General features: G+C 44.7%; 1 protein-coding gene across 1 annotated transcript in view; it reads right to left on the bottom strand.

Moving 5' to 3' along the window:
- COG2 (component of oligomeric golgi complex 2) overlaps positions 1-22,170 on the bottom strand; it is a 358,467-nt gene that overhangs the window by 309,957 nt on the left and 26,340 nt on the right. Inside the window, exon 3 of the mRNA XM_078648793.1 lies at positions 252-317. Within this exon, the coding sequence (XP_078504919.1) occupies positions 252-317 (66 nt within the window). The remainder of the gene's footprint in view (positions 1-251; positions 318-22,170) is intronic.

Here is a 22,170-nt window from a genome sequence, read left to right as displayed (position 1 = left end):
ACCAGGCATGTGTTATTCTACAAATACTGTGTACATTTATTTTTTCTTTTAGGTAACATTAAATTGTGTGGGGATTCCACTGTCCAATATTCTAAAGCGACCACAGAAAATACAACATACACAGCATGCATGTACGATGGGTAAATGAATACAAAGTGGCATTCTAGAACCAGGCACGCACTCCATTTCTCAATGAAAGATCGCGTTACTAAACCAAACCCACGTACACCATACTATTCATTCAAACATACCATCACTTCTTCTCGTAATTGTCCAAGAGGCACTGAAAGCTGGCTCAGGGCTTTGTCCATGCCGACCTGACGACAAGAAGATAAACAAAAATAAAGGAAGAGCATAGGTTAAGGTAGGAGTTCAATTTGTGCACAGGAAAAGTTATTTTAATATAAAACCCTAATAACTAAGATTACAAAGACTACAATTTGGAGGACATCAACATAAGCAGCATAAGGGTACACAAAGGAAATACATGCTGCAAAAGTAGTCTCATATGACTGCTCTAGCTCTGCACATTTATCACAGTCTGAATATAGGTGGTTTTACAGTTAGTACTTGTACAGGACCCTTGAGCAAAATTGCTCAGGAAAATTAATATGAACAAAAATATTTGTTAAACTGCAATAATGGTAAAGCATTGATATGTTCAGAGGGCACTTCGTCGTACCTTCTTCAGAATTTTCTTAGAAGTATGAAATTGCTTACTATGCACAGTAGGGTAAGTTAAAATAATGAACAAGTTACTTACCTTCAGTAAATGTACTTTTCATAGGTTCTTCATCTGGAACCTTCTTCCCAGACTGCTAAATAGATCTAGTCATATCATCTCATCAACCCCAGCCACAACTGCAGTGCCAATCATATATTTGTAACAAGTAATGTCTAAATCGGACGAGGAGGGGCCATCAAGGTACCACTCGGGCTTGTGATTTAAGTCCTACCTAATAATTCCTGAACCACAAAAAACGAAAAAAATACTAGCTAAATGAAGATTGAACCAGAAAGAAAACTAGTAAATAATTAACAAGCCTTGGAAAGTGTGGAGATAGCAGGTCGACAAGGGAACCATGACAGTATTAATTGTGCCTTAGAAAGAATGTCACTAAGGTTGAGTAACTCATTTTATTGCTTACTACTTCCAGTCGACTCTCATTCTGACCAACTTCCATAGCATACACAAAAGGAGAGTCTGAACTCACTCTATACTCACCATTGCACCACAAATGGTCACTGAGTTGGCATATTCGCCAGGAATTCTACAGTCAGCACTTCTGAGCAATACAGCGAGAGACAGGCACCCTTGTACCATAGCAGGTTTGACATAAATAGATGTCTTTTATGATAATGACACTTTTAATGCATTTGTTGAAATAAGGAAGACATAACGGCATAGCAGTGGTTCAATTTATGATGTAAAGTTTATTAGTAGGAGTGTCACCACTGAATGAGAAGAGGCACAGGAACATCAAACATCCAACCTTTTGCAACTACCTTTTGCAACCACTATTGACATATGAGCAGGGGTACCATGGCTGTAAAACTGGTATATGGAACACTATCAAGCCATCCCCAACCAGGATCATAAGGCAGAGGGCAAAATGAAACACTGGGTGGAGAATTCACGGACGCAGAATGGGTAACAACATTAGAATATACTGAGAAAGTGTCGAGAAAATCCCAATTTCAAGTTCACAATTCAAAAGCCTGTTCCAAAATTATCTATCCCTCAAATGTCTAGGCCTCGAATATTCTTAAGAAGGAGACACCGGTCCTAAAAGCAGGACCCCTACTGTGACTTTCACCATATGGTGTGGTAGAGCTTGTTCATCAGGGAATACTGGGGTAGGATGGGGGCTGTGGGGTAAATAACAGTAGCTTATATAAACAGAAATACATCTTTCAAGCACCCGTTGATCGTGTCTTCTGGGACACTTACAATGTACCAAGAAATACAAATCTATCAAAGAAACATAGCCATGGCATGAAAGACATCAAGCAATGCCACCAGAGAACAAATGGCCTTCTTAGGATAGAAGCTGTTTCTGAACGAGGCAGAGAAGACGAAAGGAGTAGTAATGAAAGTTTTGGTTAAATTCTGAACTGCTTTTGGCAGAAAGATGGGTTGATCTCAAAGTATGTAGTTTTCAGGACAAGTTTGTGAACCTATTCCACTGATAGACTGATTTGGTGAAAAGTCAAAAAAAGAATGATCATTACATCAAAAAAGATACTGTTTCGAAACCCAGTTGCAGAAGTGGACTACAAACTACAAATACCTGCACAAAAACATCTAAAGAATAAAAAGCATTGGTAAAGCCAATAGGCCTCGCCTTTGTGACCTTTTGGGCTTTGCCAATGGTTTGTAGCCAAGCTGTATATCATGGTAAAAATAAAAAACAAAAACAAAAAAAGGACTTGATGCAATCATTCATGTCATTTTGTAAGTGGGCACACCTACAAAATCAAAATGACAGCATTTTTTTTCTTTAAGTTATGGATCGGAGCTTGTTCGGTAAACTAAAAAGAAAAGATAATGTTAAAAGTGTTTGGGTTTTTTAAAAACCGAATGGAGTGAACTGCAAGCAATGGTGGCAGAAACAACAAGCATTTGCAATGCATAAGGTCTCGCATTAGGAAAGTTTGAGCTATTGGTATTGTAAATGACACATTTTTTACATATGTGTTGGTTTTGAAAATAGCAAAAATAATAGCTTTGTCATTTACAATGCCAATAGTTATAACTTGTGACACCTATAGCATTTGTAATGCAATATGTGTTGTATTCACGTGACTTAGATGTATTGATATTACAAATAACAATGGCTTTGAATTTTTTAAATAATTAATACTTAAATAAAAGTTATTGTAATTTATAAATAGCTTAAACTTTTGTAAATAACTTTTGTGAAGAATATGTTCAGTGTATTTTATTGTGACGAAAATCCAAGAACAGAAGTGAAATACTAACCTCTTTTTGTGACATTTGTAATAAAGCTTGAAACATTGAGAGATCATATTTGACCCAGTTGTTGTTAAATGGTTGCACAGATTGATGCGGTGGTGGCGCTGAGTGATGTTGTGGTGGCGACTAGTGATGCTGTGGCATTCAATGATCCTGTGGTAGCGCATAGTGATGTTGTTGTGCCCCTTAGTGATGCTGTGGTGATGCGATAGAGTGAGTGGGATAGATAGATAGAGTGAGGGCGATAGAGAGATTGAGTGAGCGAGAGAGATAGATAGATAGATAGATAGGAGTGAGGGCGATAGATAGCTAGACAGATAGATAGAGTGATGGCGATCAGTATCTAAATAAATAGATAGAATGAGGGCGATAGATCGATAGAAAGATAGAGTGAGGGCGATAGATAGATAGAGTGAGGGCGATAGATAGATAGAGTGAGGGCGATAGATAGATAAAGTGAGGGCGATAGATAGATAGAGTGAGGGCGATAGATAGATAGAGTGAGGGCGATAGATAGATAGAGTGAGGGCGATAGATAGATAGAGTGAGGGCGATAGATAGATAGAGTGAGGGCGATAGATAGATTGATAGATAGATAGAGTGAGGGCGATTAGATAGATAGAGTGAGGGCGATAGATAGATAGAGTGAGGGCGATAGATAGATAGAGTGAGGGCGATAGATAGATTGATAGATAGATAGAGTGAGGGCGATTAGATAGATAGAGTGAGGGCGATAGATAGATAGAGTTAGGGCGATAGATAGATAGAGTGAGGGCAATAGATAGAGTGAGGGCGATAGATAGAGTGAGGGCGATAGATAGAGTGAGGGCGATAGATAGAGTGAGGGCGATAGATAGAGTGAGGGCGATAGATAGAGTGAGGGCGATAGATAGAGTGAGGGCGATAGATAGAGTGAGGGCGATAGATAGAGTGAGGGCGATAGATAGAGTGAGGGCGATAGATAGAGTGAGGGCGATAGATAGAGTGAGGGCGATAGATAGAGTGAGGGCGATAGATAGAGTGAGGGCGATAGATAGAGTGAGGGCGATAGATAGAGTGAGGGCGATAGATAGAGTGAGGGCGATAGATAGAGTGAGGGCGATAGATAGAGTGAGGGCGATAGATAGAGTGAGGGCGATAAGATAGAGTGAAGGCGATAGATAGATAGATAGAGTGAGGGCGATTAGATAGAGTGAGGCCGATAGATAGATAGAGTGAGGGCGATTAGATAGATAGAGTGAGGGCGATAGATAGACAGAGTGAGGGCGATAGATAGATAGATAGTTGTGTGTGTGGTTGTGGTTATGTGTGCGTGGTTGTGTGTGTGTGGTTGTGTGTGTGTGGTTGTGTGTGTTATGCTTTGTTTTTCTATGTTTTGTTATGAAATGTTTTGTTGTGTTTGGTATGCTATGTTTTGCTAGGCTATGATAGGTTTTGTTTTGTTATGCTATGCTATGTTTTGTTATGCTATGTAATGTTTTGTTTTGCTATTCTATGCTTTGTTTTGTTATGCTATGCTATGTTTTTTTGCTATCCTATGCTTTGTTTTGTTATGCTATGCAATGCTTTGTTGTGTTTGTTATGCTATGCTTTGTTTTGCTATGCTATGCTATGTTTTGTTATGCTATGTTTTGTTATGCTATCCTGTTTTGTTATGCTATGCTTTGTTATGCTTTGTTATGCTATGTTTTGCTATGCTATGTTTTGTTGTGTTTGATATGCTATGTTTTGCTATGCTATTATATGTTTTGCTATGCTATGTTTTGTTATGCCATGTTTTGTTATGCCATGTTTTGTTATGCCATGTTTTGTTATGCCATGTTTTGTTATGCCATGTTTTGTTATGCCATGTTTTGTTATGCCATGTTTTGTTATGCCATGTTTTGTTATGCCATGTTTTGTTATGCCATGTTTTGTTAGGCTATGTTTTGTTAGGCTATGTTTTGTTAGGCTATGCTCTGCTCTGTTTAATTTTGCTATCCTATGCTATGTTGTGTTTTGTTATGCTATGCTATGTTGTGTTTTGTTATGCTATGCTATGTTGTGTTATGCTATGCTATGTTGTGTTTTGTTATGCTATGCTATGTTTTGTTGTGCTTTATTACGCTATGCTTGGTTATGCTGTGCTTGGTTATGCTGTGCTTGGTTATTCTGTGCTTGTTTATGCTGTGCTTGGTTGTGCTGTGCTTGGTTGTGCTGTGCTTGGTTGTGCTGTGCTTGGTTGTGCTGTGCTTGGTTGTGCCGTGCTTGGTTGTGCCGTGCTGTGTTTTGCCGTGCTGTGTTTTGCCGTGCTGTGTTTTGCCGTGCTGTGTTTTGCTGTGCTGTGTTTTGCTGTGCTGTGCTGTGCTGTGTTGTGTTTTGCTGTGCTGTGTTTTGCTGTGCTGTGTTTTGCTGTGCTGTGCTGTGCTGTGTTTTGCTGTGCTGTGTTTTGCTGTGCTGTGCTTTGCTGTGCTGTGTTTTGCTGTGCTGTGTTTTGCTGTGCTGTGCTGTGTTTTGCTGTGCTGTGTTTTGCTGTGCTGTGTTTTGCTGTGCTGTGTTTTGCTGTGCTGTGCTGTGTTTTACTGTGCTGTGCTTTGCTGTGCTGTGTTTTGCTGTGCTGTGTTTTGCTGTGCTGTGCTGTGTTCTGCTGTGCTGTGTTTTGCTGTGCTGTGTTTTGCTGTGCTGTGCTGTGCTGTGTTTCGCTGTGTTTTGCTGTGCTGTGCTTTGCTGTGTTTTGCTGTGTTGTGTTGTGTTGTGCTGTGTTGTGTTGTGCTGTGCTGTGTTTTGTTATGCTATGTAATGTTTTGTTTTGCTATTCTATGCTTTGTTTTGTTATGCTATGCTATGTTTTTTTGCTATCCTATGCTTTGTTATGCTACGCAATGCTTTGTTGTGTTTGTTATGCTATGCTTTGTTATGCTATGCTATGCTGTGTTTTGTTTTGCTATGCTATGCTTTGTTTTGCTATGCTATGTTTTGTTATGCTATGTTTTGTTATGCTATGTTTTGTTATGCTATGTTTTGTTATGCTATGCTATGTTTTGTTATGCTATGCTTTGTTATGCGTTGTTATGCTATGCTATGTTTTGCTATGCTATGTTTTGTTGTGTTTGATATGCTATGTTTTGCTATGCTATTATATGTTTTGCTATGCTATGTTTTGTTATGCCATGTTTTGTTATGCCATGTTTTGTTATGCCATGTTTTGTTATGCCATGTTTTGTTATGCCATGTTTTGTTAGGCTATGTTTTGTTTTGCTATCCTATGTTGTGTTTTGTTATGCTATGCTCTGCTCGGTTTAGTTTTGCTAACCTATGCTATGTTGTGTTTTGTTATGCTATGCTATGTTGTGTTTTGTTATGCTAGGCTATGTTTTGTTATGCTATGTTTTGTTATGCTATGTTTTGTTATGCTATGCTATGCTTTGTTATGCTATGCTATGTTTTGCTATGCTATGCTTTGTTTTGCTATGCTATGTTTTGTTGTGTTTGATATGCTATTATATGTTTTGCTATGCTATGTTTTGCTATGCTATGTTTTGTTATGCCATGTTTTGTTATGCCATGTTTTGTTATGCCATGTTTTGTTATGCCATGTTTTGTTATGCCATGTTTTGTTATGCCATGTTTTGTTATGCCATGTTTTGTAAGCTATGTTTTGTAAGCTATGTTGTGTTTTGCTATCCTATGCTTTGTTTTGTTATCCTATGCTATGTTGTGTTTTGCTATGCTATGTTGTGTTTTGTTATGCTATGCTATGTTGTGTTTTGTTATGCTATGCTGTGTTTTGTTATGCTATGCTAGGTTTTGTTGTGTTTTGTTATGCTATTTTTTGTTATGCTATGTTTTGTTGTGCTTTATTACGCTATGCTTGGTTGTGCTGTGCTTGGTTGTGCTGTGATTGGTTGTGCTGTGATTGGTTGTGCTGTGCTTGGTTGTGCTGTGCTTGGTTGTGCTGTGCTTGGTTGTGCTGTGCTTTGCTGTGTTTTGCTGTGCTGTGCTGTGTTTTGCTGTGCTGTGCTGTGCTTTGCTGTGCTGTGCTGTGCGGTGCTTTGCTGTGCTGTGTTTTGCTGTGCTGTGTTTTGCTGTGCTGTGTTTTGCTGTGCTGTGTTTTGCTGTGCTGTGTTTTGCTGTGCTGTGCTTTGCTGTGCTGTGCTTTGCTGTGCTGTGCTGTGTTTTGCTGTGTTTTGCTGTGCTGTGTTTTGCTGTGCTGTGCTGTGTTTTGCTGTGCTGTGTTTTGCTGTGCTGTGTTTTGCTGTGCTGTGCTGTGTTTTGCTATGCTGTGCTGTGTTTTGCTATGCTGTGCTTTGCTGTGCTTTGCTGTGTTTTGCTGTGCTGTGCTGTCCTGTGTTTTGCTGTGCTGTGTTGTGTTTTGCTGTGTTGTGTTGTGCTGTGCTGCTGTGCTGTGTTTTGCTATGCTGTGCTTTGCTGTGTTTTGCTGTGCTGTGCTGTCCTGTGCTGTGTTTTGCTGTGCTGTGCTGTGCTGTGTTGTGCTGTGCTGTGCTGTGCTGTGCTGTGTTTTGCTGTGCTGTGCTTTGCTGTGCTGTGCTGTGTTTTGCTGTGCTGTGCTTTGCTGTGCTGTGCTGTGTTTTGCTGTGCTGTGCTGTGTTTTGCTGTGCTGTGTTGTGTTTTGCTGTGCTGTGTTGTGTTTTGCTGTGCTGTGTTGTGTTTTGCTGTGCTGTGCTGTGTTGTGTTTTGCTGTGCTGTGCTGTGTTGTGTTTTGCTGTGCTGGTAAGGGTATGTGAGGGTGTGTGTGAGGGGGTGTGAAGGTGAGGGGGTGAGGGCGGGAGGGTTGTGTTGTGTTTTGCTGTGCTGTGTTGTGTTGTGCTGTGCTGTGTTTTGCTGTGCTGTGCTGTGTTGTGCTGTGCTGTGCTGTGTTGTGCTGTGCTGTGTTGTGCTGTGTTTTGCTGTGCTGTGCTGTGCTGTGTTTTGCTGTGCTGTGTTTTGCTGTGCTGTGCTGTGCTGTGTTGTGTTTTGCTGTGTTGTGTTTTGCTGTGCTGTGTTGTGCTGTGCTGTGCTGGTAAGGGTATGTGAGGGTGTGTGTGAGGGGGTGTGAAGGTGAGGGTGTGAGGGTGAGGAGGTGTGTGAGGGGGTGAGGGTGAGTGTCTCCAATGAACGTCACTGCTTCGCCTTCTTTGAAAATGTTCAGTGCTGCAAATAGAGCATGCCTGCCCTAATTATCACAGCATGAGGCCCCAAAGTGATAATTATCACAGCATGCAGAGAGCCGCCCCACGCTGCTGGAGCACTCAACTGCACATTAATTATAGTTGAGTGCTCCAGCAGCCTGGGGGCCTGTTGACATGCTGTGATAAGTGGGTCTCATGCTGTGATAATTGTTGCAGCGCCTGAGGAAGTGGAGACTCCTGCTGGGATAATTGGTCTTGTGGCGCCTCAGGAAGTAGAGTTTCATGCTGGGATAATTGGTCTGGCGGGCTTGCAGCGCCTGACCTCCAACAAACGTGCACAAGCTGCTCAACCTTGAAGAGCGTTCACAGACCTGGGTCCGCTCGTGCCCAGCTCTGTGTCGGGCTCGTTCACAGCTGCTACTCCCTTGACAGGGAGCAAGGCGGCTATAGAACTCGCTGGCGGGAGCGCTTCGCGCTCCAACGCCAGGCGAGCCCTAACAAGGGAGAGGACACAAAAACGCAGGAGTAACAACAGGCATAAGCAACACAAGGATGGTGGGAGGAAGGTAAAGTAACACAGGGGAGGGTGGGAGTTATGAGAAAGCAATACAGAGGCTGGGGAACCGCAACACGGAGGATGCGGGTGGGAGAACAAAGGGGAGGGAGATGGAGGGAGTCGGTGGGGGAGAAGCAATTCAGAAGGTGCAAGGAGGCAATGGAAACAAGCATTGGAAATGCAATAGGTCTCGGATTTATTTGAGTTAGAGCTAATAGCATTGTAAAAGGCAATGTCTTTTAGCCATGTGTTTTAGAGTGTATGGGTGTGGTGTGTAGTGGAACTATGTGGGTTGGATTGGAATTGTTACTTGTGGAATTGTGTGGCATGAAATTGTGCGGTGTGGAGTGCATTTGTGTAGTGAACTGATGTGGCATGAGAGACAGACACGCACATGGAAACATACACACAGAGACGCACAGACAGTCACGCACACAGAGACTGATACACGTATAGAGACGCACACACAGAGACACACATAGAAACAAAGATGCACACACAGAGAAGAGACGAACTTACATCGACAAATGCACATATAGAGATGCACACACAGAGATAGAGCCGCACACACAGAAAAATACACGCAGATAGAGACACGCACACCGAGACAGAGATGTGCACCGAGAGACAGAAACACAATGCCTTTTATTAATTTGCTTCGGTGTGTAAACAAGCACTTTGTACTTATAGTCCATGCTTATGAGAAGCAAGGCCGGCAGTCTCTTTTACTGCCAGCCTTGCTCATCGTAAGCAAGGACTTTACATTCAAAGCGCATGTTTATGCACCGATTGCAGGTTTAAAAAAAAATTAATAAAAGGCCTTATCATTTACAATGCCAATAGCTCAAACTTGGTACTCCATGCATCAGTATACAGTACTTCTACAAATAGCAAACAACATACATCCACTCCACTACAAGCAAAAAACATAAGTCCAAAACAATATAATTTACAACGCAAATAGCTCGAACTTTCACAAATGCAAGACAGATTGGATTGCAAATGCTTTTTTTTTTAAAGTAGTAGTTGGGGGAAGCAACACAGGAGAGCGGAAGCAACATGGAAGGCCTGGAGCAACACTGGGGCACACGTGAGTGAAGGAGAAGAAATGGGCAAGAGACCAATGTAGAGCTGTTGGGAGAGAAAGAAATTCCAAGGGCAACAGAGGAGGACAAGGGGAAGCAACACGGAGGGCAAAGTTGGGATGGAGGAGCAACAAGCAAGACAGCAACATGGCGTGGGGGGGAGAAGCACACAGGCGAGAAAGCAACAGAGGGAAGTACAGGAGGGCAACCAGAATGGGGTAGGAAAAAGCACACGAGCAACAAAGAGCAACACAGGGTGGGAAAAACACTCTTGTGGCATGGTTAACAGTAAAGAACTAGGAAATTGTTTGTGCTGCTTCTCAAGAGTTGTTCGGTATGGATCACCATGGACCCTTAAGTACTTAGGGAATGCAACGCTTTTTGTATGATGTACTTTCCTGGTACAGGGATTTTTAAGGGAGTGGCAACATCCACTCTAATAGTCTAATTAATGCAGTCCAAAGAAAAGCCTCACAGTACTTCGGAGTATTGCACACACTGCCCTGTGATATAGCTGAGGTACAGACCCATTAATAGTACTGCTTAAGAGTGGAATTACTCACACACCAACACCATTGCAATACCACAGAGAAATGTGGATATTTGCACAATATTAGGACTGCAGAACTGATGAGAAAGGCGGTATTGTCGTTTGGACCTTATTGCTGGCACCTGCCAACAGAATATGGAAGACAGACGTACTGTTGCAAGAAAAATAAATTAGACATGCATTTGCACATGGATGTAGGAAAGCATATATGTTTCGTCACAGCAGAAAACCTCAAGGGATGCTACAGATTCACAGATAATGCACCTGAAATAAAGGTATCTCTAGATACAGTAACCAACGAGACATTCTTTGTTGCATAACTGACAAAACGCGACAGTGGTTTGGCAAGTCAGAAAGAGATGGCACCAGTTAAACATGAAAACATCGTAATATTTGTGATCATTTGACGAGTATGGCCCTCTATGAACACGCACACAAAGGCCAATGAAAATGGACCCAGGAAATAACACGCACGAGCTGCGTGGAATTTCCAGGTCCATTTTCAAAACCCCCAGAAAAGGACTCTGGCTCCCAGCAGCAGCCACCTCCACGCCATCCAGTCTCCAACTGGCAGCAACTAACATTTGAAATCTCGAAGGCCATGGAATGATAGAGCCCAGAAGACAGGTACTTCACAGACCAAGGAGCATACGCATACCAAGCACTACAGACAAGTACCAATATAACAATGAACGCCATGCTGACCAAATACTAAAGTTTATGCAAGGTGATGAGCTTAAGTTACCAGCACTATACCAGAAATAAAACCATCAGCAGAGCAGACACCTGGCAACTATCCGCCACAGCCAAATACACCTCTGGTAGGTTAGTCATTGTTCCATCCCTCCTACATACAATCCCCAAACCCCCATCAATGAGAGTACAGCCGCTGGCTACATGGTCCACTTAAACGAGCATGCCCGCCCCGAACACTGGGATATTCACGCGAGGCAGGTCGTGACCAAACCCAGTAACCTCTAATATCACGCATCCAGCGTGAGACTAACACAAATATCCATCACATGGAGCCTAACTATTCTCACGCACGTTTCATTGAAACTGTTCTTTTAATCTGGCTGACTGAAACACTGCCCATAACCGAGTAGATTGCTGATAACGAGGAGGGTTGTGGATTTAGCGTGCTCAGAATAGTAACGCGTGTATACACTGGTAAAGCACACGACACACATACGGACGTGTCACTTGCAGCGTGGGGGTTATGGGGCCGGCACAGCCAGCAGGAATGCCGGCGGTAGTCTCACACCTACGCAGCCCCGAGCAGGTAACTGCCCCTGTAAGTACAGCAGGTGCGAGCAATTCGGCAAACCCCTCAGCCGCTGGCCGACGGGGCCTGCTGTAGGTGGGTGGGAGAGAGAACGGTACCACAAACTCATGTTGCCTGTCAGCGGGTGGTGGGGCCCGCCGAGACGGCTAGGAACCTCCCTCCAGACAACAGTGGCGGCAGTCTCACACCTACGCAACCCCGAGCAGGTAACTGCCCCTGTAAGTACAGCAGGTGCGAGCACTTCGGCAAACCCCTCAGCCGCTGCCCGACGGGGCCTGCTGTAGGTGGGTGGGAGAGAGAACGGTACTGCAGTCATGTTGCCTGTCAGCGGGTGGTGGGGCCCGCCGAGACGGCTAGGATCCTCCCTCCAGACAACGGTGGCGCCGGCCCCCGCTGCCTCCCTTCTGGGACGGACTCCCAACTCTTACCAGTCCCTTTCGGTGAGCGGCATCCGGGGCACAGGCCCATGGGAGAGCGCTATCACTGCGTCGCCAACGAGAGCCACTCGGCCTGTACATGCGTCACCAAAAAAAAGAAAAAAGCTCGCGAGTGGTGCGCGCACCACTGCGAGCATATGTCTTCATATGTGGGGCCGCAATAATTGAAGACATATGGCCTGGTCCCCGTAACAGACACCAGTAGGCCATGGGCGGAGCTACGTGACCGCCCATGGCCTATTGCATGTTCTGTTTTAAAAGTACGTGCACACAGAGGCCAATGAAAATGGACCTAGGAAATAACACGCACGAGCTGCGTGGAATTTCCAGGTCCATTTTCAAAACCCCCAAAAAAGGGCTCTGACTGCGCACACTGCTGCGCAGTGTACGCTAGGCCCGAGCCCTAAAAAGCACACAGGCGAGTACAAGAGAAAGGGGCAGGAAAAAGCACTTGGGCAACAGAGAGCACACAAGTGCAAGGGTAGAGAAATGCACAATGGAGACAGTATGAAACCACAAGCACTCTCGTGGAGTGTTTCACACAAAAGAAAAAAGTAGTGCTTCTAAAAAAGAGCAGTGGGAGCAGAGATGCTATCCAAAGAGACGGTACAGGGACAATGCTTAATGGGAAGGACAAACACAAGATTGACAAGCTGGGAAATGTATAATCAGGCAAATGAAAGTGACAGGAAAGGAAACCAATGGGCAGGCTCCAAGCCCCTCTATGGTCTTAGTTAGCCACAAATGCAAAGTCTGTGCTGCAATTAAAGAAAAGAAACATGAGTGTGAGAAAGTGCCATCTTTCTTGCATGGTATGCCCCCACTTATTTGTTGAATTGCTGATGTGCTTTGACTGAGTGTGCCCTGGGCTCCTGCCAGTCAGGTGCCCAGGGCCTGTGTTCCTTCCCTAAAAACTGTATTGAAGCTGAAAGCCAACTGGCATCTCTGGCCACATGCCAGCCCCTGGTAAATGGTACCCTAGGTACCCAGGGCCTTGTGACCAGAGAAGACCCCTAAGAGCTGCCGCGCATAGTGTGCCACCTTTAGGGGCTCTGCACCCTGACACCCACACCACGCCTTGGCAGACTGAGTGCCCTGGTGCAGACCTAAACAAAGAGTCAACATGGCACGCATCCCTGTGTGGAATGCCCACAAACCCACTGCCCTGGCATCCATTAGTCACCCCTCTAGCTGGGTGCCCTATGCCAGTGGTGTGGGCACAGGTGCATGAGCCCTGTGTCCCTACAGTATCCAGGGCCATTCCTGGGCACTGTAAGTGCAGTGATGCCATTGACAGTATATGGTGCTGGGAGGTTGTCATTACGAACTCCACAGCACCATAATGGCTACACTGAAGACTGACAAGTCGGATATCAAACTTCTCAGCACATTAAACCCACACTGATGCCAGTGTGGGATTGAATGTAAAATGCACTACAGAGGGCATCTTAGAGATGCCCCCTGAAACCTAACTTACAATCCACGTCTGGTCTGAGAGGCTGTCTAGGCTGCCATACAGCAAGCATGTTGCTGGACCCCTGGGTGGAGAGCCCCCGCTCTCCTGGGCCTGCAACAATGGGCGAGGTGCTAGGCATCCTCCCCCAGGATGGGCAGGGGGTAGCTTCAAAGGCATACCGCCTTTGTGAGCTTCTCCAGACCACTTACTGTACTCAGCAACTGGCCCCCACCCATTCTGACCCCCACTCTGGCGGGAAGACTGGCGGGAAAACCTACGCTAGGAAAGGGGGTTTGCCAGCCTCTGCCAACTCCACCCCTCAGGGGGGAGAGGCGAGGTGCAGCACAACTCCAGACTCCGGCCATCTTAAAGATGGGGAGCCCTGTCCAATTAAAGATAGGCTCCTGCCCCCCTCCCACAGGAGAGGAGCAGGATAGGGGGTGTACTCACTCCAGGACAGGGACCTATTGGTCCCTGTCCTTCCCCTACTGTAACGCCTCTAAATGTAGTATTTAGGGGCACCCTGAACCTTCCTTCCTCAGATCCCGATTTCGAAACAAGAAAGAAGACCAAGAAGAAGAAGACCTGCTGTGCAGCTGCTAACAAGAGGTCGACACCAACTGACTTGGCCCCAGCCCTACAGGCCTGTTGATCCTTGAACCCGCTCCTGCTAAATCCCGGCGTCTCCTGGGGACAGCAACCTCGAGAAACCCGGAGGACCCGCCTGCCTTGACCCTCTTAGAAACTAGGACTCGCAGTGACTCTGCTCAAACAGCAATACCCCTGGTGCCAGCCAGGAACCGCAAATCCAACTCACTCTGCACCAGCCGAGCCCGGCCTGTGCCCAAGTGGACAAAGACCCTGAGGACGTCCCCCCGGCGATTCTGACCTGGAATTCAGTGCCCAAGGACCCTCCTCAACGACCCAGACGACGCCTGCAGACTCAAAACCAGGGGCCCCTCCTACCGCAACCAGCAGAGGGTAAGATTTTCAGACGTCCAAAGACACCCCTGCACCCAACGCCCCCCGGCCTCCTGTGCCTAACTCCAGGGTGCCTACCTACCCTCCAAGATCCCAACTTACCCCTCGAAGTGTTGGTCGCTCCAGAAGATCCACCATCCCCGGGCCTGCAGCCTTTGTTCCCTTTTCAAGATCTCCATTAAATAACATTGAGCGCCCGGCGGCTCAAAAGCACCCTGCACCCAGCCGCCCGAGTGCCCCTGGCAGTGCAGCCTGTGTCCTATCCTACTTCCCCATTTGCCCTGAGCAAGTGACCAGGAGCCCAGCTCCCACAGCCATGTGGCCTGCTAGCCAGCAGCCACCAGCCAAAGGCCCCCTGCCTCTCATTGGATAACAATGGGCCTAACTACCTCTGCACCCAGCTGCCCCCGTGCCGCTGCTGGTGTACCAACTGTACCTACCTGACCCTGGGAGACCCCCAAGTCTATGCCCAGAACCTTAACTCTGCCAGTCAAGTACTTACCTAAAAGCCGATAACTCACTTTTCTTCCATAGGCTAACATAGACTGATTTCACTCAGAAATTCTTTTAAGTGTGGAGTTTTGGAACTTTAAAATATTCACCTAAAATCAGCCAAACAACAAATTCCGATTTACTAACCTGTGATCAGAAGAGACCTCAGTGCTGCACCTTCTAGCCCAGCACAAACCCTGAAAAGTAATTTTAACCGTACTTACCAGTAACCTGAACTTTCTTCCATAGGAAACCATTGACTGTTTTGCTGTGAAATTTCTTGTCGATTTGTGCAAACTACAAATATTCTTTAAAAATCGTACCAACTACCAAAAGGTAATTACATACTTGTCTTAGGTAGAGGTCCCAGTGCTGAACTTAGGAGTCCAGTACTGGATAACAAAAGTAACGTGAACATACTTTACCTGCAAATTGAATTTTCTTCCATAGGAAATCATTGACTATTTTTCTGTGAAATTTCTTGTCGATTTTTGCAAACTACAAATATTGATTAAAAATCGTACGAACTGCCAAAACATAATTACTTACCTCTTTTAGATAAGGGACCCAGTGCTGAACCTATGAGTCCAGTACTGGATTAAAACAGTAACGAGAACCCACTTTACCTGCAACTTGAATTTCCTTCCATAGGATAACATTGGTAATTTCAGCTGAAAAAGTTTGTCAACTTTTAAAATACAATTCTATTCTTCAAAAATCACTACTGTAACTAAAACTCTTTTACTTAACTGTTTACAGCTCATGTCCCGGGACTGAATCTAGGATCCAGTCCTGTGGTTAGAAAAGTAATTCATAAAGTAATCGACTGCATTTATCTAGAAAAACCCATTGAGCTCAATGTTAAATTGTGTTTGAAATTGTGTAGCCTATTGCAACCACTGAAGCTATTGCACTTACAAAGTCTATTGCCTATTTGCAAAGTACTTACCTAAAGTCACTCATATTGAGAAAAGTACATTTTGATACCTGTTGGTTCTAAAATAAAACAACTATATCTTTTGATATAAAACAATTGGCCTAGAGTTCAGTTCTTGAGTGTGTGAGACAATTTGCTGACTGAGTGTGTACAACAAATGCTTTACATTGTCCTCCGATACTGCCTTACTGCTCGACCAAGCTACCACTTTAGAGAGTAAGGTTATATCTAACTTTAACCTCTGCCATACCTCTGGAGAATCTGGACTCTATACACACTGTACCTTACTTTGGTCTAGTACATATCGAGCCACTTTCTTACAATGAGCTACTGAGCAATAACACAAATGATTAGGTTTCTAGTAGCCTCCTTATATTTTTACCCTGACCTCAAAGTAGGAAGGGACAGAAGGAAGACAACCTACAGATAGAGAGAAAAAGGTGGCACAGTGGGGGAAGATCTGAAAAAATCAAGTGGGAAGAAATGATAAGCTTGAGTTACAGGGTCACAAAGAATGGAAGGGAAAATGGGGAGACTGGAAAAAAACAAACAGAGAAGTTACAGGCACCAATCCACAGTAAAATATTTAAGGAAAATGGAAGAGTAGTGCCAGGTAAAAAGGAGGAGGAGGGCAGGACTTAGTGACATTAAAGGGGATTGAACTCACATGTCATTTATCACTTAGGTAGAGAAAAAAATAGCAAATAATGAGGAGGAGAGGAATGCAGTTAATAACAGAAAGACTATCCGGCACACAGTAATCTTGCATAATTTAAAGGCAATCACCAAGTTAGTATTCATAACCTAGTGAATGTTCATCTTGATATTTGTTTTAGGAAATAGGTTCCTGTAAACAAGACAAACAAGAAATAACCTGTTTTGCCTACTTGGTTTTTGATTGTAAGGACAAGTAACCCTCAAGGCCACACTAAAATATCTTGTCCCACTCTCCCCTTACCACTAATTGCAACAAGAAAAGCAGTCATCATTATCAACAAGGGGGAAGCCAGAAAAAGAAAGTACCCCCACTTTGAACCACATGGCACAGAGTGATGGAGCAAAGTAGAGATCCTAATCGATTCTGTGCAGGCCAGTGGAAACTGCTCCACCTTACATTCATTCTCTGTTTCTTTCCATCTTTTCTTTTATTCTTTGTTCCTTCTATGCCTTGTTATTTTCATCTTGGTTTCCTACTTTGTCATTCTCTTTCATTGTTTCCTTTCTTTCTATCTGTCATTTATCTTTCAATCCATCTTTTTGTCTTCAAATCTTGTTTTTCTTCATATTCTCATTTAAGTTCCTTTTCATCTTACTGTACTACCTCCATTCTTTCTCTTTAGCCCAGTGTTCTTCCTCCAGCCCGTTTTTCTTCCTTTATTTTCTTATTCCATCCCTTTTTTTCTTACCACCTCTTTCGTGTTCCCTTTTTGTTCATTCGTTCTACATTTGCACCTTCCTTTCCAGCTTCCTCCTTTCTTTCATTCATTGTCTCATTCCTTTAGATATTTATATTATTTCTTCCATCATTTAATTCTATACTCCTACATTCCTTCTTTCCTTTTTTTTTTTTATTCATACCTTCCTTTTTTTCCCTGACATCCTGGGTTGAGACCCTTCTTTCTCTGAGTGCTTTGTTCCTTCCTTCCTCCTCTCTGTTTCATCTTTCTTTACATTCTCAGTGTATTCCTATTTAGCTTTCTTGCCAACATTTTCCTCTTCTTTGCATTCTTTAATTCCTTCTCTCCTGCTTGCACACTTAATTTGCCTTTTAGTTCTTTTTTCTTTGCCGTTTTCATAATTTATTTTTCCTACAATATTTGACTTCTTTGGCACCCCTAGGTCACCCCATAGCTGCTGCATGGTTTTTCTTTCCTGCAGTATTTGTTGGCTTTTGATTGTGTCTTGTAACCTACAAGTCAAAGATCAAAGTTAGCAGGGGCCATAAAGAACAATTTAATCTGACCCAGTAGCACTGCCGCAGAAGCAGGTGCTTCACCGCGCCCTTGATGATCAAATATTGGAAAGTGAGAGTGTATTCTTGCAAACGTTAAACCGATACGTACTGTCAGCAACACATTCACAACTCAAGACAAAAGTCTAAAAGGCACAGGCGGAAAATAGTTTTGAACTATTTAAAAAAAATCTGTCAATAATTGGAAGACAAAACGTAGAAAGCTTGTTTAGGAGAAAATAAGAAGCTGAAATGTTAGCTAAGTAACCCTTCGTAATGACTTTGTCTTTATGAATGCAAATTTTGGCTATGATTCATTTCTTTTAATGAATACGCCCACTTTATGAAAACAAGAGTTGTCTCAAAGCCAAAACATACATCTATTTTTATATAAAAAGCACGCATTGCTTTTGTCACCCCTGGGACTACATATTGTGCTAGAGCAAAACTAAGGGCTGAAGTGGGTTAACCCTGTGCCCCACGTTGTATGCTTCTGTGGGTGGAAGTAACTTGTGAATGACATTACAGCAGACCAATGGGACAAGGGGGCTGTCGGAAATCCCCTGTAAGTAAGCATATATTAGTATATATATTTTTATTAAAAGCCAAAGTTCTTGGCTAACACCAGACCTAAAAGAAATTGCCACAAGTGGGTTGATATAACTGCTGGAGCACCACTTTGAAACAGCTCTCAACCTACCATAAGATTCCTCTTTAGTGGGCCGTCTCCTTGAGGTAAATTCCACATCTTAAACATGAGGCAGTCAATAGCTGGATTCTAGCATCCTACTTTCCAAGCATGCAGATTTAATGTCTGGTGTAATACAGCCAGAGGGCACATATTTCTCATGCTAAACTTCTTAATTTTTACGGAATACTCCCATCCTCCATTTTCTTTTTTTTTTTTATATTTCTTTTTATTGAAACTTTTAACAACGTAAACAAAAAGAAAAAATCAAGGCAGTACAAGCAATTGAATGGCGAAGCGTCCAGTGGGGAGGAAAGCATGTGATCATAATAAAATTACTGACATTGCAGGATGGGAGGATTGAGGGACACAGCGAGTACAGAGACAATCAAAGCAACATGATTGCAGGAATGTCGGATCAAGGGGAGGGAGGATCCGCCACCAATTTTGTAAAGGGGGGCGTACATATGTCTCCCCGGTAGGAGTTCCATTGACCCCAAATCTTACCCCACTTGCGGGGCTTGCCACGGGCCACATACACCGTCTTCTACCTGAACATACACCAGTCCATGTTCTCCTTCCACGCCAGAACCGTGGGTGGCCTCTGAGAGCCCCACAACTGGGCGATATCCCTCTTAGCGATCATATTGCCTAGGGTCACCCACTGAGTCTGTGACAAATCATAGTCATTCGGTTCCCACACGTTCAACAGGCATCGTCTGGCTTCAGGCATCAACACGACACCCGTGACCTCTTCCATTACTGCATGCACTCGAGTCCAGAAACTAACAATCGCCGGGCACTCCCAGAGTATGTGAAGAAAGGTGCCCGGAAGGCCACAACCACGCCTGCACAGCCCATCCAAAGCATAACCCATACTGACCAAGCGCGGATCGGTAACATAAATCCTGTGGAGAATCTTAAGCTGCACAAACCTAAGGCGGGCCGGAATTGCAACCTCCTTCGGCGAGGATATGGCCTGCTGCCAGTCCTCGTCGTCTAACTCCAAACCATCGCCAGTCCAAGCCTCCCTGAGTCGTAGTAAAAGGTCGGTCCTGTCGTTTATCAGCTTTTTATAAATAAGCGAAATCGTACTGTCAGGAACGTGCCCATCCAGGACCCGGTCCTCAAGCGGTGACGCCTCCGGGACAATAGTACCCGGAGGGAAAATCGCCATCAGCGCATGTCGGATCTGAGCATATCTAAAAAACTCCCCGTCACTCAGGTCATACTCCAATCTCAACTCATCAAAGGTTTTGATCCTACCCTTAGTCCACACATCATTCATCCTGCATATGCCAGTCACGTCCCATCTATCAAAGCCTTTCGTCTTCCATAGGGAGCCCAGCCTCTCGGAAGCATAAAGCGGAGTGGCGCGCGTAAGTCTATTCTTCCATCCCATGGGATCGTTCGTACGATGCCAGACTTGCACCGCTATTTTGGCAGGGCCAGTGAGCTGCTTCCCTACGGCTTTTGTATAAAGCGCCCTGTTGTAATCACCACCAGGCAGCAACCATTTATCCATATCAAACGCGGGGTTCGACGCGGGATCGTACATGCCATGATTAATCCCCCCCAGTTGGGAGGCCCAGTAGTAGCGCTTAATGTCCGGGAGAGCGATTCCACCGTCGTACCAAGGAAGTGTCAACTTGGCGAGTGCTATACGAGACCGTCCACCCCATATCAGTTGTCGCTGTAAGCTTTCAATCTCCCGAAAATAGCTGGCCGGGATGGTGTCGCAAGTATTCTGTAGGGCATACAAAAATCGGGGCAGGGACATCATCTTAAATAAAGCCGCACGTCCAAGCGGGGACAGCGGAAGTTTATGCCATGCCACAACATCAGATCGCAAGCGCTGAAGCGGGGGCAGCAGGTTACGTTCATAGCGAACTACAGGATCTAAGGTGATAAACACCCCCAAGTATTTGAAACCCGCGTGCACCACCTGTATTGGGCACCCACACGGCAAGATAGGAGAGTCTCCCGAGGTAACGTACACACAGGACTTAGACCAATTTATCACAAGGCCAGAATTCCTACCGAAGGAAGTCAAGACATCGAATAGTACTACTAGCGACTTCCGGGGCGACGTGAGGTATAACAGGATGTCGTCAGCATAAAGCGATATCCGGTCCTCGAAATCGGGGTCCAGTGTATACCCTTCATTGACGGCTCCCAGCGCAGCCAAGCCGCCAAAGGCTCCAGAGCAAGGGCGAAAAGAAGCGGAGACAACGGGCACCGCTGGCGAGTACCCCTTCCGAGAGAAAAGGAGCAAGAAACACGACCGTTAACAACTACCTGGGCCAAGGGGTCTTGATATAGTAGTTTCACCCAGCTGATGAAAACTGGGCCAAAACCAAACTTGGCGAGGACAGCCCACAGATATGGCCATTCCAGCATATCAAACGCCATTGTGGCGTCCAAAGAAGCCAAGATGGCCGATTCACGCAGTGAGGACGCTCTCGCAAGGGCGCCATGTAAACACCGAAGGTTCAGTGCCGTGTTCCGGTGCGGAATGAACCCAGACTGATCCGGATGGATCAGGTCGCAGACAACAGAGGTTAAACGGTTAGCAAGCACTTTTGCGAGGATCTTAGGCTCAGCGTTCAAAAGCGAGATGGGCCTGTACGACGCGCAGCAATCCCGTGGTTTCCCTTCCTTGTGAATCACGACAATAGACGCACGCCTTTGGTCCGGTGGAAGGGTACCCGCATCTAGCGATTCTAAGAACATCGAGCGAAGATATGGCGCTATTTTATCTGGGCGCAGCTTATAGAGTTCGATGGGAAGACCATTCGGACCCGTGGCCTTTCCCGACCTCACAGAGCGGATTGCGGTCGCAACCTCCTCAACAGAGAGTGTCGCATCCATCAGTTCCCTATCCAAATCCGACAAATAGGGCAAAGCAATGTCTCTCAAAAGCAGATGCGAATCCTGTTCCGGTCTGTCCGATACTGGGGAGTACACTGTGTGAAAATACTCAGAAAAACATTCCACAATCTCAACAGGGTCGGTCACTCTCACTCCATCCTCCCTCTCAATCAAAGGAACCACACGACTAGCCCTCTCCTTGTCCAACCAAGCTATCAACTTTCCAGCCCATCCTCCATTTTCAATAATATCTTTAAACTCTTAACTAGAGTGTGATTATTTTTGTTTTGGCAACAAAACAAAATATCTGCTTGGTAGAAACACCTGCCCATTTCATTTCTGCAAATCGCATTAAAATTGCTAATCTACAGTTTTCACCTATTATTCTTTGAATATTCTGACAGAAGGACATAGTTAAATACTAAAGGATCATAGCTACCAGCCAATTTAAATATGCCTAATAAACTAGTGGGAATTGACTGCTCCTGTGGAGTCTGGGTTCAACTTACAGGTCCGCGGTTTGAACTCTGCCAGGGCAAATCAGCATTTCATCCATTCTTTGTAGACATGAGGTTTTCGGTGAACGCCCTTTAGTTGTGAGGCGCCATGGCCTACCAAAGTACCTGGAGGCAGTTTGGTTTACTTTGTGAGCTAAACTGTAATCTATATAAATGCCTATCGTCATTCACTCCATGTTTTTCGTCTCCATGTAGCATTGCATGTCTGAACGTGTGCCTTTCCTTTATATGGTTTTGTACCTGTTCTGGCTGTGCCGGTTGACTGCACTGCTGCTGTT

This window comes from Lissotriton helveticus, chromosome 6 (assembly GCF_964261635.1).
Source record: "Lissotriton helveticus chromosome 6, aLisHel1.1, whole genome shotgun sequence".
In the NCBI taxonomy this organism is placed as follows: domain Eukaryota; kingdom Metazoa; phylum Chordata; class Amphibia; order Caudata; family Salamandridae; genus Lissotriton; species Lissotriton helveticus.
The sequence above is the reverse complement of the archived record's forward strand: the minus strand, read 5'-3'. Positions and strand labels throughout refer to the sequence as shown.